Source organism: Protopterus annectens, chromosome 4.part0 (assembly GCF_019279795.1).
Source record: "Protopterus annectens isolate FY-2018-M chromosome 4.part0, PAN1.0, whole genome shotgun sequence".
NCBI lineage: Eukaryota > Metazoa > Chordata > Ceratodontiformes > Protopteridae > Protopterus > Protopterus annectens.
In genome coordinates, this window is record NC_056733.1 from 223,081,454 (window position 1) to 223,094,985 (window position 13,532).

The 13,532-nt window shown below is 38.9% G+C and overlaps 2 protein-coding genes across 2 annotated transcripts in view; both read left to right on the forward strand.

Moving 5' to 3' along the window:
* Positions 1-13,532, forward strand: part of SIRT7 (sirtuin 7) — an 885,398-nt gene that overhangs the window by 359,714 nt on the left and 512,152 nt on the right. The gene's annotated exons all lie outside the window — the stretch shown is intronic.
* The window catches only part of LOC122800097 (low affinity immunoglobulin epsilon Fc receptor-like), a 263,352-nt gene that overhangs the window by 209,480 nt on the left and 40,340 nt on the right, over positions 1-13,532 (forward strand). Inside the window, exon 6 of the mRNA XM_044069624.1 lies at positions 10,056-10,185. Within this exon, the coding sequence (XP_043925559.1) occupies positions 10,056-10,185 (130 nt within the window). The remainder of the gene's footprint in view (positions 1-10,055; positions 10,186-13,532) is intronic.

Consider the following 13,532-nt stretch of genomic DNA (forward strand, 5'->3'; position numbering starts at 1 on the left):
CTACCAGGTTATTAGCAGATCCCAAGTCATCTGGGTCACAGTCAGTGGTTTGACTGGATTTTTTTTTTGGTGTGTTTTCCCCCTCTGCCTGCTTATCATGAAGTCTTCCCCTATCTGATTCAAACCCATTCATTTCCTAGCAGATTCACTGGTTCATGAACTGTTAGGTGGCCCCTTCATTCAGACAGACATCAGGAAATTTATGGTCTTGCCAGCACCCTTGCAATGACAGCATTTTTTGTGCTAGTCCCTAATCACATACCTGTGAAGGGGCATGAGATACCCACATCAACACTGGGACTCACTTTAGGTCCTCCCTATCACTATGCTCTCATTCTCCACAAGTCCCAACCCTGGCAGATCCCTAATGTGACACAGAGTGGGAGGATGTCTTATGCACAGACTCCCCATTCCCCCAACTCCATGATAGACTAATGGTGTTGGGGAGTGCCAAACAAGTGGATAAGTGAAGTGAGATACAGCAGGAAGAGCTTGTCATACTGTAGCCCGGAGTGCTGCTGTTTTTTTTTTTTTTTTGCCCTAAGTGCTGTCAACCTATATGCTAACATCATTAAGCTAGGTGGGAAATAGAAAGTGGCTTCAGCCTGTGTCTTGCCCTTGGGCCCATAGGGTAGCATGCTTTCTCTAGCCTCCCACCCTCTCCAGCTTGGCATTATCTGAATCTTAAAAAATGATTTCACAGTCAGCATATGAAATTATATTTCCTGTCTAAAGTCACCTTTTGAGAGAGAAATGTGTAAGGGCAGTCAGTTGTTCACGAGATGAAGTCCAGTCCTCTTTATGCAGAGCATGCTGATTTTAAGCCTTAATGCAACAGTTGTTGTGCTGCTCTGCTTCAAGTAATGACTGCTCCCATTTCTACTGTTTCATTGGTTCAGCCATAGTGTGGCAGTGAAGCAACGAGAGAGTGGCTTCCTGGATCACATTATTAGTCAACTGGTTCAATTACTGTTGCACTTGATGTTCACATTTCTGGATATAAAATTCATTTATTGATTTGGACTTGATTTTGGAAGTAAATTATATGATAATTATATAGTAGTTATCAAAAGAAGTGATAAAATGAATGAAGCACACCAGCCCTGGTAGCATAGAGGAATAAAGCCCCGACTATGACCCAGGTGATCAGAGTTCAAGTAACAGTTCAGGATCCTGATAGAAGTGGCAGGTGAGGTTGGATATGTCCATCCTGTATGGGAAGGGGCATTGCCAGATGTTCACTGAGGGACACTGATGCAAATGCATGGCCTGGCGTAGATTTTAGACTTGCCAAGTCACCACATCTTTCAATCTTCAATTTTCAATTTGAGCTTTCAATTTGAGTATGTGGAAGCATGCACTCACAAGGGAAAGGCATTTTAGGCCTCAGCAGTGATGCAGATAGAATGTTGCCTTGCCAGGGTGTGCGATTAAGTGATTACAAATGCCCTTATTGCAATAAAGCCAGTGAGGGAATAAATTACCCTCTTGGCTGTCTAAATGAAGACCCTCTCTGAACAGCTCTCATGCTGATCATGGATGAAATTCATGGTAAGGGAATGAATGAATGAGTTATGTCCTACTTGGCAGGTTCATGATCAGCAGGCATGGCAGAAAAAACAGATATAAAAAATAAATGAAGCATGAAGAATGGTACTAATAAACATTTCAACAAACTCCTTGGTGAGAGGAAGTGCTGTGCTGTGATTTACATTTGTGAAGTCTGTTATGTGTCAAGGTAACATAAATGCACATTTAAATATGGGAGAAGATTACGAAGTTGTACTGTTTAGATTTGTAGGTGAAAATTTGTGGTATACTACCTAAACTGCTGTCAAGACAGTTGATGATTGAGAAGAAGGTAGTGATAGTAACTGGCTGTTTTAGTCCACTGCTGTTCCTACTATAAGGAATTATCTCAGTGTTGTACAGAGCCATAGCTGGCTCATCTAGTGCCCAGTTCTGATCCCTGAGCTGGTGCCCCTCAACTCTGAGTTGTGGAACAAATACAAAGGTCCATTCTCCCATCCTGTCTCTCGTCATCTGTCTCGTAAGGAGTCCCAGGTTTGATGTTGCGAGCACCTCAACTCAAGGAGTAAAAATGCTTTGAAAAACTCTAGTAATCTGATCCCAAGAGCTACTCAAGTATCAGCATTCAGACATGCTAGTACTGAAATTAATGCACTGCCGACCATTTGGCATCTGCCAGTCGTGCCCCCTAAAACGTTTTGCATGGAGTGACTGTCTCCTTTACCCCAACCTAGGCTTCTGAGGCTGTATTCTGTTCATTACATCCAAGTGATGTCTCCAGGTGTTTGTGCAGTTACATCCTACTGACGCCTTTAGGCAACAAATATTATTTGTTCATATTTGCATTAATAATTTCAAAACCAGGCTACATAAAAGTTTTGATCCTAAAGCTTATTTGATCTCTATCTAGTACATGTAAAGAGATATTAATTGTTGTTCATATAATATTTATTTGTATTGTCTTAAATGTCATGTTTTTCTGAATATCCTAGCAACCAAGTAGCACAGACAGAACTGCTTAGCCTCATATGAAAGCTCTCATTTGGATGAACAAAATGCTGCTAACAGTATGGGAGTAATTTGAGTGTTTGCTGAGATATCATAAGTTGTTTACAAAATATTCTAAACTTAATAATTCTCTTAGATTTATATAATCCAGTGTAAAACCTATAATTTAAAGAATACTACCAGTATAAGATTGTTTGTGCTGAAGATTTTTGACACTTATATTTTCTAGTAAGTTCTATGGTTCCAGAGATATAAACATTTGTTTGAAATATAAGGACATAATTTGATTCTATTAAAATGCATAGGCTCTGCCCATTGAATGTTACAGTGCAAACTTCCAGAGCTCCATTGGAGGGAATAAGTTGAAATGTTGTATACAAATTATGCAAGGTAATATAATTTCCTACAAAGGTTGTGCTGCATGATTGTAGTTTAAAAGTACTGGTTACAAACTAAGTGAGGCAACAAACATTTCACAAGGTTTTTACTGGTGTCGTTCTAAATAGTGGAATGTGAACTAAACTAAATTTGAACAGTGGCGGCGTTCATAGAAGGCGAAGCATTTGCACTACTTAACAGGTTTTAACTAAAAAGTGAAGAATATGGCAGTATACCTGCTGAATCCAGAAAAAATATATACTTTTCTTGTACTCTGCTAACTTGTTGTAATCCTAAGTACAACAGAGGGTCTCCCACATAGTACATGTAAAGATTTTAGTGTCACAGAGTATGTAGCTTACAATTTTTACATGGGTTCTAATGATGAGGTTACATCTCCTTTACAGCTGCTGGTGTTCTTTCAAAGTATTTCAGTATCATATTTATTAATTAGGCACTTACTGGTTATGCTTCAACAATCTAACTGATGGATTTTTGAAGATGATGAAGATATCACTTAGTAAATTCCAACAACAAGAGGTCAGCTATCCATTTCTTTTTTAAGAATGATGCTGGGACAAATGTTCTGCAGGGTTATAGAAGGTAAGAATGGTGTTGGGGTCAGATGTTCTGCAAGGTTTTAGAAAGCAAGGACGATGCTTGCGAAAGATGTTCTGCTGGGCTGTGGAACGTGAGGATGGTGCTTGGGGCAGATCTTCTCAGGGCTACAGAAGGTAAGGATGGTGCTGCAGCAGATGTTTTAAGGGGTTGCAGAAGGGAAGAATACTGCTGAGGTCAGATGTTCTATGGGGTTGTAACAGATAAGAATGGCACTGAGTGTTGTATATGGTAAGGGTGGCACTGGGGATAGACATTCTGCAGGGATGTAAGAGATAAGGATGGTGCTGGGGACAGGTGTTCTGCAGGTTTGTAGAAGGTAAGGGTTGTGCTGGGGACAGACATTCTGCAGGGTTGTAAAGGTAAAGATGGTACTGGCAACAGGTGCTGTGCAGGATTGTAGAAGGTAGGGGTGGTGCTGGGGACAGACATTCTGCAGGGTTGTAAAGGTAAAGATGGTACTGGCAACAGGTGCTGTGCAGGATACAGACATTCTGCAGGGTTGTAAAGGTAAAGATGGTACTGGCAACAGGTGCTGTGCAGGATTGTAGAAGGTAAGGGTGGTGCTGGGGACAGACATTCTTCAGGGTTGTAAAGGTAAGAATGGTGCTGGAGACGGATGTTCTGCAAGTTTGTAGAAGGTAAGTGTAGTGCTGGGGGCAGACATTCTGCAGGATTGTAGAGGTAAGGGTGGTGCTGGTGACAGATCTTCTGCAGGTTTGTAGAAGGTAAGGGTGGTGCTGAGGGGCAGAGTTTCTTCAGGACTGTAGAAGGTAAATTTATTTATTTATTTATTTTATTTTACTTTTGTTAACCGGAAAAGTCCGACTGGACACAGGTCCTTTTTCAGCAGAGGCCCGGGTGAAAAGCTCCAGATACAGTACAGGTTAGGATTTCATTACATCTAATACAATCAGCATGCAATAGTAGTGCAATACAATCAAGCATGCATTAGTCAAATATTAACTTCATTTTAACAGTACAATATACAGGTATGTTATAGACTCATTTCAGCATGTAGTAGGCAGAGCTATACATTTTGGTAGTTAATTTCAGCATGTGGTAGACAGAGTTTTACATTTTTAGTATTTGGTTAATAAGCAGTACAATGTCAAATATTAACTTCTTGGTATTAGGACTATATACAAGTTTGTTTCAGAGTCATTTCAGTATATTGTTGGCAGAATTTTACAATTGCTGGCAGTACGTAAATCTGCAGTACATTGAGAGATTGAGAGTAGTACAATACTGGGAAAAACAGTACAAGAGTTTTATGTAGCAGTGGTGGATGCATGTTGTGTATCTAGTAGTTTGACAGATTAGAAGTCACATGGTATCTGAGAGAAAAGGAACAAAAGGTTTTAGTAGGAGTACATTAAAAAAAAGTCTGTGTGCTTGGGGTAAGCAGGTCAAACTTGCATAACTAGAGGTAGTAATAGGTGATTATCAACAGATGCATTCCCGCATCTGCAGTGGGTTGGTTTAACCTGGGGAGACACAGGAGCAGAGCCTGTTGTTTGTAAAGTGGCTTTTGAGGAGGTTTTTAAATTGGAAGGGAGAGCTTGCAGCAGTGATGTGATTTGGTAGATGATTCCAAACTTTGGCTATGGTGCAGGCAAAGAGAGACTTACCTGCATCATTTTATGTTTGATGGCATTTAAAAGGTTTTGGCTACTGGAGCTTAAGGTTCTGGTGGTTGTGTAGGGTTGAATTAGTTGCTGTAGTGATGGGATTTTGTCGGGCAGGTAGTACAGCTTGTGTTGTATAGAGTTGCTGAAGTATCAGTTGTTGGGGCAGCTCAAGCCAGTTGAGTTGCTTTAGGGCAAGACAGTGATGGGATCTATGAGAGGTCTCAGTAGCAAACTTGGCAATCTTGTTGTAACAAGATTTCATTTTGGTGAGTACGGAGTGGCGAAGATTTGTCATTACAGGGGTGGCATACAGTAGGACAGATAAGAGATGGTCTCCTTGGTCATGAATTGTTTGCTTCTATAAAGGAGACCCAGTTTTTTGTTTACTTTCTTGATTGTTTGGGCTATGTGAAGGTCAAACCTGAGGTTGTTGTCAATAATTACCCCTAGCAGTTTTGTGTGTGTAGTTGGAGTGATTGTGATGTTATCTTTAGAGACTATAGTTAGATAGTGCTGGGGAAAGACATTCTACAAGGGTGTCTCCAGCACCACCCTTACGTTGTTAAATGATGATGATGATGATGAGGACAGATGTTTTGCAGAGAAAATATGAGACTTTTATAGGTTAGATATATTTTTGACCACCTTTATTCATTGGTATGTTTTAGGTGTATGTGTGCATATCTGTGAATAGCAAAAGGACTGTTAACACTAGACATACATGACAAGCACCTGCTTTGCTTCAGTCCTGACTGCAAAATCTACTTTAGCGCCAGCATTCAGAAATGTTGGTACAGATATTAATGTACTACTGACTGACTGGTATCTGCCACTTGTGCTCCGTAACACCTGGTGCCTAGATTGACTACCCAGAAGATAAGGGTGGTGCTGGGGACAGAATTTCTGCAGTTTTGTAGAAGGTAATAATGGTGCTGGGGACAAATGTTCTGTGGGTTATTCAAGGTAAAGAAGATGTGGGGACAAACATTCTGCAGGACTGTAGAATGTAGTTATGATACTGAGGACATATGTCTTGTAAAGCTGTAGAAGGTAAGGATGGTGCTGAGGAAATATATTCTGCAGGTTGTAGTAGGTAAGGATGGTGCTGAGGACAGATGTTCTGCAAGATTGTAGAAGATAAGAATAGTGCTGGTGACAAATGTTCTATAGGGTTGTAGAAGGTTAGGATGCTACTGATGGCAGATGTTCTGCAGGGTTTAAGAAGGTAAGGATGGTGGTGGAGACAGATGTTCTGTAGGGCAGTAGAAGGTAAGGATGGTTCTGTGTATTATAGAAGGTAAGGGTGGTACTGAGGAAAGATAATCTGCAGGGTTGTAAAAGTTAAGGATGGTGTTGGGTACAGGTGTTCTGCATGGCTGGAGAAGGTGAAGTTAGTTATGGGAACATATATTTTGCATGATTTCTATAGTGTGCTGGTCAAGGAGCCACTGATGATGCCTGGTTGGTCACTTATTCTCTGCAGGGGATGTAATACATGGTAACATCTCCTGGGACATCAATATATTCTCCTGCAAAAGGACATCCATGAAAGGCGGCATTTTCTGCTTTTGCCTATTTAGTTGTTAGAAAAGTAAGTTTAGTGGAAAAAAATTAGAATCTGACAAAAAAATAAATATTTAGGAACAACAATACAAAATATTATGGCATTTTGAAAACACATTAACATTATTTAACTCCACTGTGTTCAGTAGAAGGGTCATGCATGATCTACCAGCACTTATTTCCACTTTATAAATTTTGTGATGTTTCACTGGCCTATAGAATAACACAGTGGATATAGACTTTCATGGAAGGTTTCCGCACTTCCTCGTTTACTTTTCTCACTTGTAATATTCATTTGGAATCACCTGCAATGCACACTGTCTGCAATACCTATGTAGAGTTATATGCCTGATGTAATTTTTTTAGGAATACTGACAATTAACTCATTGTATCATTGGTGTCCAGAGGTGGTAAAGAAGCCTGACATCCTCTATGGAAAGTGGGAGGGAACAGGGTTGGAATCTTCTTTAGTGCCTGCAAGGCAGACTATTTACAGTGTCCCTGACATCTAGCAGTTCCAGCTATACTTTTGTAAGTTCTTTTTATTATGTGCTTTAAGGTACATTATATAGAGTATTCCTGGTGTCTAGTGTTCCCTCATCCATGTTATGTCTAAGTGTCCATAAGGTACCATTTGCAAGAGCTCACCCTGTGTCCAGTGTTACCCTATCCTGTGTGCTGTTAAGGCACGAGATTACAGTGTAATCCCTGGGGGCTAGTAAATGCCTTACCACAGGCAGTTCCAGGGAAGAGCACATGTCTAATTAGCATATGCCTCAACCCCAGACTGCCTCATTAGCATGTAGTATGTAGCATAGCTGCGGAGACAATCCATCACAGTGCTGCACCTCTTTCTGCAAACACAGCATGGTAGGGCTGTCTCTGAATGCAAAAAGGTTACTGCAAAGAGTACACAAAGTGGACATCTCGTGGTAACCTGTCTGAATTTGGCCCATGGGTTTTGGAAGATATTTAGTTAGTAGAAAAGTAAATTTAGTGGAAAACATTTAGAATCTGACAAAAAATTAAATATTTAGAACAACAATACAAAATATTATGGCATTTTGAAAACACATTAACATTATTAAACAGAACTAAGGCTTTAAAACAAATAAGTGTTTTATTCAAAACTTTGTCACACCAGATCCAAATATCTTGGTAGATTTATTTGCTGTACTTATCAGACCAATAGTGAAGTACAACACATTGTTTTGTGTATATAATAAAATTCAAATTTCTTTATTGAGGAATGTTTTGTGAAGATTTACAAAATGTATGTAATACTTATTAATGTTATTGCAAAGGCTGCCAGTCCAGCCAGCTAGAACTTTGTAAATAACCCTATGTCATTTGAGAATAGTAATATGATTTATAGGCTTGCTTTAGAAATGTAAGAATACTATATGTTCTGCACTAAGCTTCAAGATTGTAACCACAATGCACCCTGCTGGAAAGGAACAGAAATGTGTATAAACTACATGCCTATGCAAATGTATGTGTTGATGGTAAAGGCTGGAATATACAGAATTAACGTGTAAAACTCTAAGAAAATAAGTAAAGAGTTTTACGATATGCTATAGAGTTAGTTTACCACAGCTAGAAGACAGAATGTCTACAGCTAGAGTTTCTTTCTATTGTCTTAGGACAGACATAATATGTAAAGTGTTTTTGTATTGCTCTGTGGCTTCCTAGCAGCTGTACATATGAGAGATAAGTATTTTTCACAGACACGTTAAATTTTAAGTTCCTGTTAGCTTGGGAACTAAGAGAGAGGTGACAAGAATGATGTAATCTGCGATAACCCAGCAGTAGTGTGTATTATTAATTTAATAACTATCTCAGACAGAAAGTCTAGGCTTTTTGTATTTGTCTCTGGATCTGAATACATCCATCTTCAGCAATTCTCATCTGTATTTGCCTTGCTCTGTAAGTAAGACTTAGATTGCAGTGATTTCTCTTAGAGATAGATAGGAATATAGTAAGATAAGCTTAGATGTTTTCTGTAATCATATGAGACTGTCCTGCAATTTTGTATGTAAATCAAATCTCAAAGTGTGTGTGTGTGTGTGTGTGTGTGTGTGTGTGTGTGTGTGTGTGTGTGTGTGTGTGTGTGTGTGTGTGTGTGTGTGTGTCAGCTACTTGGGCAGGGAAACAAAACAACCGTTGGACAGCGCGGGTGTTGGAGGTTTTGGCTTGACCACTCGGCTGAGATCTTAACCCTATAGCTGTGCCAGTGGAGAGTCTTATTGGGGATCTGGAGAGAGAGGGAGAAACTAGCCCCAGACTGACTGTGATCTCTGTGTGCTCTTAAGGGAAATTGTACTTTACTGTGTGTGTACTTGTCATCCTCCCAATGTGCACATCCCTCACTGATGTTAGTGGTGAGGCTCCTTGATTACTGGGCAAGTGCAGGGGTGTTACAGTTATCATATCAAGAAAGATTATAGCAATTGCAGCTTTTTAGTATTTCATATATAATGCTAAAGGATAAAATGTGTTTATCACACATTGTTTAATGACAAAGAATATCTGGAAATGTATGATGTAAATATATATGTAAAAAGGACAGAAGATTAATAATATATCAGTGAAATTAAATGTATCACAAAATAGGACAGCTAAGAGGGATGCTTACATTTCTCAACTTACTCTTATGTTATGGAATATATAACATGAAAACATTAGATTAAACATGTCACTGAATTTTAGTTTAAACTTGAAATGTACGTAGGTGGTAAGTGTGTTTGTTATAATATGGCAGAGTCAGTGTTCTTTGATGTCCAGCTGACCTAAACGCTGGATAAAGTAACTTCTGGATAAATACCAAGTGCCAGAAATAATATAGTACTTGTTTCTGACAGTTGTGTTTAGTTAGGTAGTAACTTATAATACATCATGTGTATTAAATAGGTAAATTTCAGTTAGATTACTCTGTCTGAGCAGTTACAGATCCAGACAGGTTATGTTCCTATTACATTAACTTTGTTCTTCCAGTGCAATCTTAATTTTTGCAGATCAGTTTGGACTACTAGGCACTGTGGATCACATAAGGGCTTCATGAAGACAGGTAGCTGTTACTCCATGGTAGACCATGTGTCTGTTCCATGCTCTTTAGACAGCTCTGGTTATCATGACTCATGTTCGAATATCAGATGTGCATGAGAATGTCAGTAAACAACTTCATTATTATGTAGTACATTATCTACATTTTAAAGCATTCCTTTTTTGTGGAAAGAAGGCTTGTCTGTGTCAATGTTGTTTGAGTTTTCCTCTGACCATGTGACATCAGTGTTTGGAAAATTATGACATCTTAGATTCTTTTTACAGGAAGGCCATTTTGAATGGTCAGATGGTTCTCGTACTGAGTTTACTTACTGGAGTGAGAATCAGCCAGAAGTCAAGGACTCTCCCTACCAGGATGAGGACTGTGTGGAGATCTGGTATCGACCCTCTGGAGGTGAGCATGCATTATCATATTAGCCCTTTTCTTCTGGTCACTTCTCTTTGTTTTGTTTTCTTTTTGAATTGTGTGCTCAGTCGTGGGACCCATTTGTGAGAACAGGATAAACACAGACGTATGGCCATTGTTGACTGTGTTAGCTGTGACATATAGTACAGTGAGAAAAGCTTAACCTAAATGTATGACATGTATGACAAAGTTTGACACGTTATAAGAGCTGCCACAATGGACCTGTGACACGTTATAAGAGCTGTCACAATGGACAAGTGACAAGTGTTATAACAGCCGTCACAATGGACCACAGTAACTTCATAGTCTGATTATAAATATTACCTGTAGCTGTGCATCGGACACATAGGGAATTCAGCAGAGCTGCTGCAAACATCAGGATTTGCACTAAACCATATACAAACCCTTGCACCAGATTTTAAACCCTTCATAGAGAGTTTGTCTGCCACGATCCTAGAGCTGCTGAAAATGTTTCCACATAGAAAATATAGCCATTGAAGTCAGATAAAGAGAACAAGACACAGTTTGTCTTCTCCCATTCCCTATCTGATTACTCTAGGCCCATCCAGGCTGTGCAGTACCTTAACCTGTCTGCCATTCAACAGACCACATCAGGAGCCTGACTTAAGGATTCTACCTTCACAATAAAACAGACAACAAAATGGTAGGTGCAATAGCTTAGACTGAATATTTACTAGCCAGCTGGATCTTATTACATCTGGTGCCTTCTTGTCAAAGTGTGTCAGTTACCGCTACTACACATTTTGAATCGGGTGGGGAATCCTCTAAAATCTCTTCCGCTAAAATCATCAGAATAAATTGTCAACATTGTTTATCTCACTGTCCTCCATTTGAAGTTGTTCTCACAAACTTTGGTTTCAACTCTCTCCTCCATTGGTAATTAATTTATCTACTCCTGTTACGATTTCCTGAGAATTCAAAAAAAAACTTTCTCCAAGAAGAAGGATAAAAACAAAAGCACAAACTTCAGGTAGGTAACCACATAACTAAGCAGCTAATGTAACTGTGAGACAAGGTATGGCTAATGTACAGGTCCAGTAAGATGTGTATGATCTCACAAGCTACAGGAGACTCCAAAACAAATACAAAAAAATGGATAAAACCTGGCAAAGAAGCATGTATTAACTATGTTCAGGAAAGTATCCTGTCCCATGCCAATACTTTCTGACCAGAAATAAATAAGCTGTTGAAATGCCCCATCCATTCCAATTCACCAGCCAAGGAATTTCACCCACAAACTGCTGTAAAAGAGTTTAACATGGCTGAGGCATTCTATGACTCCTCTTTATTTCTTTCTGGCTTCCTTAGGAGTGTATCAGGATATCTTCTGTCTTTTCCCTGGAAGTGTCTGTTTCTTCCCTTCTGCTGGTAGATGGTTTGCATTCAAGATCTTAGAAAGCTATTGATGAAATGAAATGCAAGAACCACGTGTTTGCTTTTGTTGACAGAAAGACTCCCACGTTCATGCAAATGGCAGCATTTGTCATCTCTGGACTCACTACCATCTCAATATTAACAGGTTTGTTGTAGAAAGAACTATTTTAAAGTTGTGGAAGGAGACTAATAAAGCTGCTTTTTTCTGCAGAGATTAAAAAGACAGACCCAAAATAGTGCTAATAGGTATGTACCCTAATGGTTTCAGTTAAAACTACAAGAAAAAAAACTGCCAAACCAGAGTTTTTCACTGTGTGATACCTTAAACCTCGTGTAGTGGAGGCCCATGGGATATACGCAAATGACCCCTTAAGGACATCAAGAATTTTAGCTACACAACTTCTGAATACTCAGGTCTTTATGGATACATTCAGGCCAATAAATGGATTGTTCACCACTCCTCTTCTTTTTCCATAATGTCACTCACACTGTATTTTGCCTCTTTTATTACTGTGACCTTATCTGGTGACTTATGCTCTACTGTAAGAACTGTATGTAACAAAAAACAAGACGACATAAGCTTCAGTTCATACATTGTTATTCTGTGTATTGTATGCATCATGCTTGTGTTATACGTCATTGTATATATCATGCTTGTGTTATACTTCATTGTATATTTTACTTTTCATGTTGTAATTATGGATATTTTCTCCCCAGACCTCCAATGAAAATGGACTTGTACTCAGTCTGACTATCCTGGTTAACAAATAGAATCCTAATGAAATAAGGCACTGGCCTGTCTAGAAGAGAGGTTCATGAGTCTCTTCATTAATTTCTTAGTTGAGTTACACTCCCATATGGCTTCATAGGCTCTACTAATTATCCCTTTTATCCTTACATTTGTCTGCCTGGCATCTAAGATAATATTTAATAAGTTCAATTGAGAACTAATGGGAAGGCCATAGTTTTTTGGTTAAACAGCTGCCATTATAAGCCTATAATAACCAACTTTCGAAATCTTCTGAAGTTCAAAGTGAGGTTTCACCAACTCACGGCTTACCTATGTAGCGTGTATCCATTTTCTTTTTCTCCCAGTTAGAAATTACATAGTCAGCATTTGGTTACGAGTCCAGATAAGCAATAAGGATAACCGTCCTTGCCCAGGGGAGAAAATGATTTTAAAGCAGACATCTCATTATGGTAACAGCCTGCAGGTTTTGAGGGCTAGATTTATGTCTCCAGAAGATATCTATATGCCCATGCTGATCTATAGAAGGCAGCAGCAATGTCTTCAAGGTCATTCTAACATCAAAGCCTACAGATGAAATAACTTCAACTGCATGCAGTTAAAAGTATAACAATCCATCAGATAAAGGCATCCTGTATCTTTTATCATAACTAGCTTGTCCCATGATATCATCAGTTTTGTCTTTCTCATATGAACTCCATAACAGCAGATTAATGACTCTTAAAAATCCTTCAGGTTGACAAATGAGAATGACTGAATGATGTACAATAACAGAGCCAGAATGAAGAAGTTTAAAAGCCTGCACTTTCTGATCTCACTCCAATGGAACCAACTCCCAAACGTTGGTTTCTATCCTAATTCTTTGCAAAGAATATATATGTTTGCTCAACAGATATGCTTATAGAGGGGACTAGACTTGATTTTTGAGTATTAAGATGCTTTGAGACCCAGAGGAAGGGGCAATATGCCTTTAATACTTCATTCAGTGTAATGTTTACTTCAACTGCCCTGGTTTTGTCTTAGTTCATTTTTTAAGTAGAAACATTACTAAAGTCCTCAAGTATATTTAATGATATTGGAAGATCTGAGTCCGGATTAGATGTATAAATTAAAATGTCATGTACATAAAGTGAAATTTTTATACAATGTTTTGCTTAGTTCTGTGACTGTCTATGTCTGAAATGTGTATTGC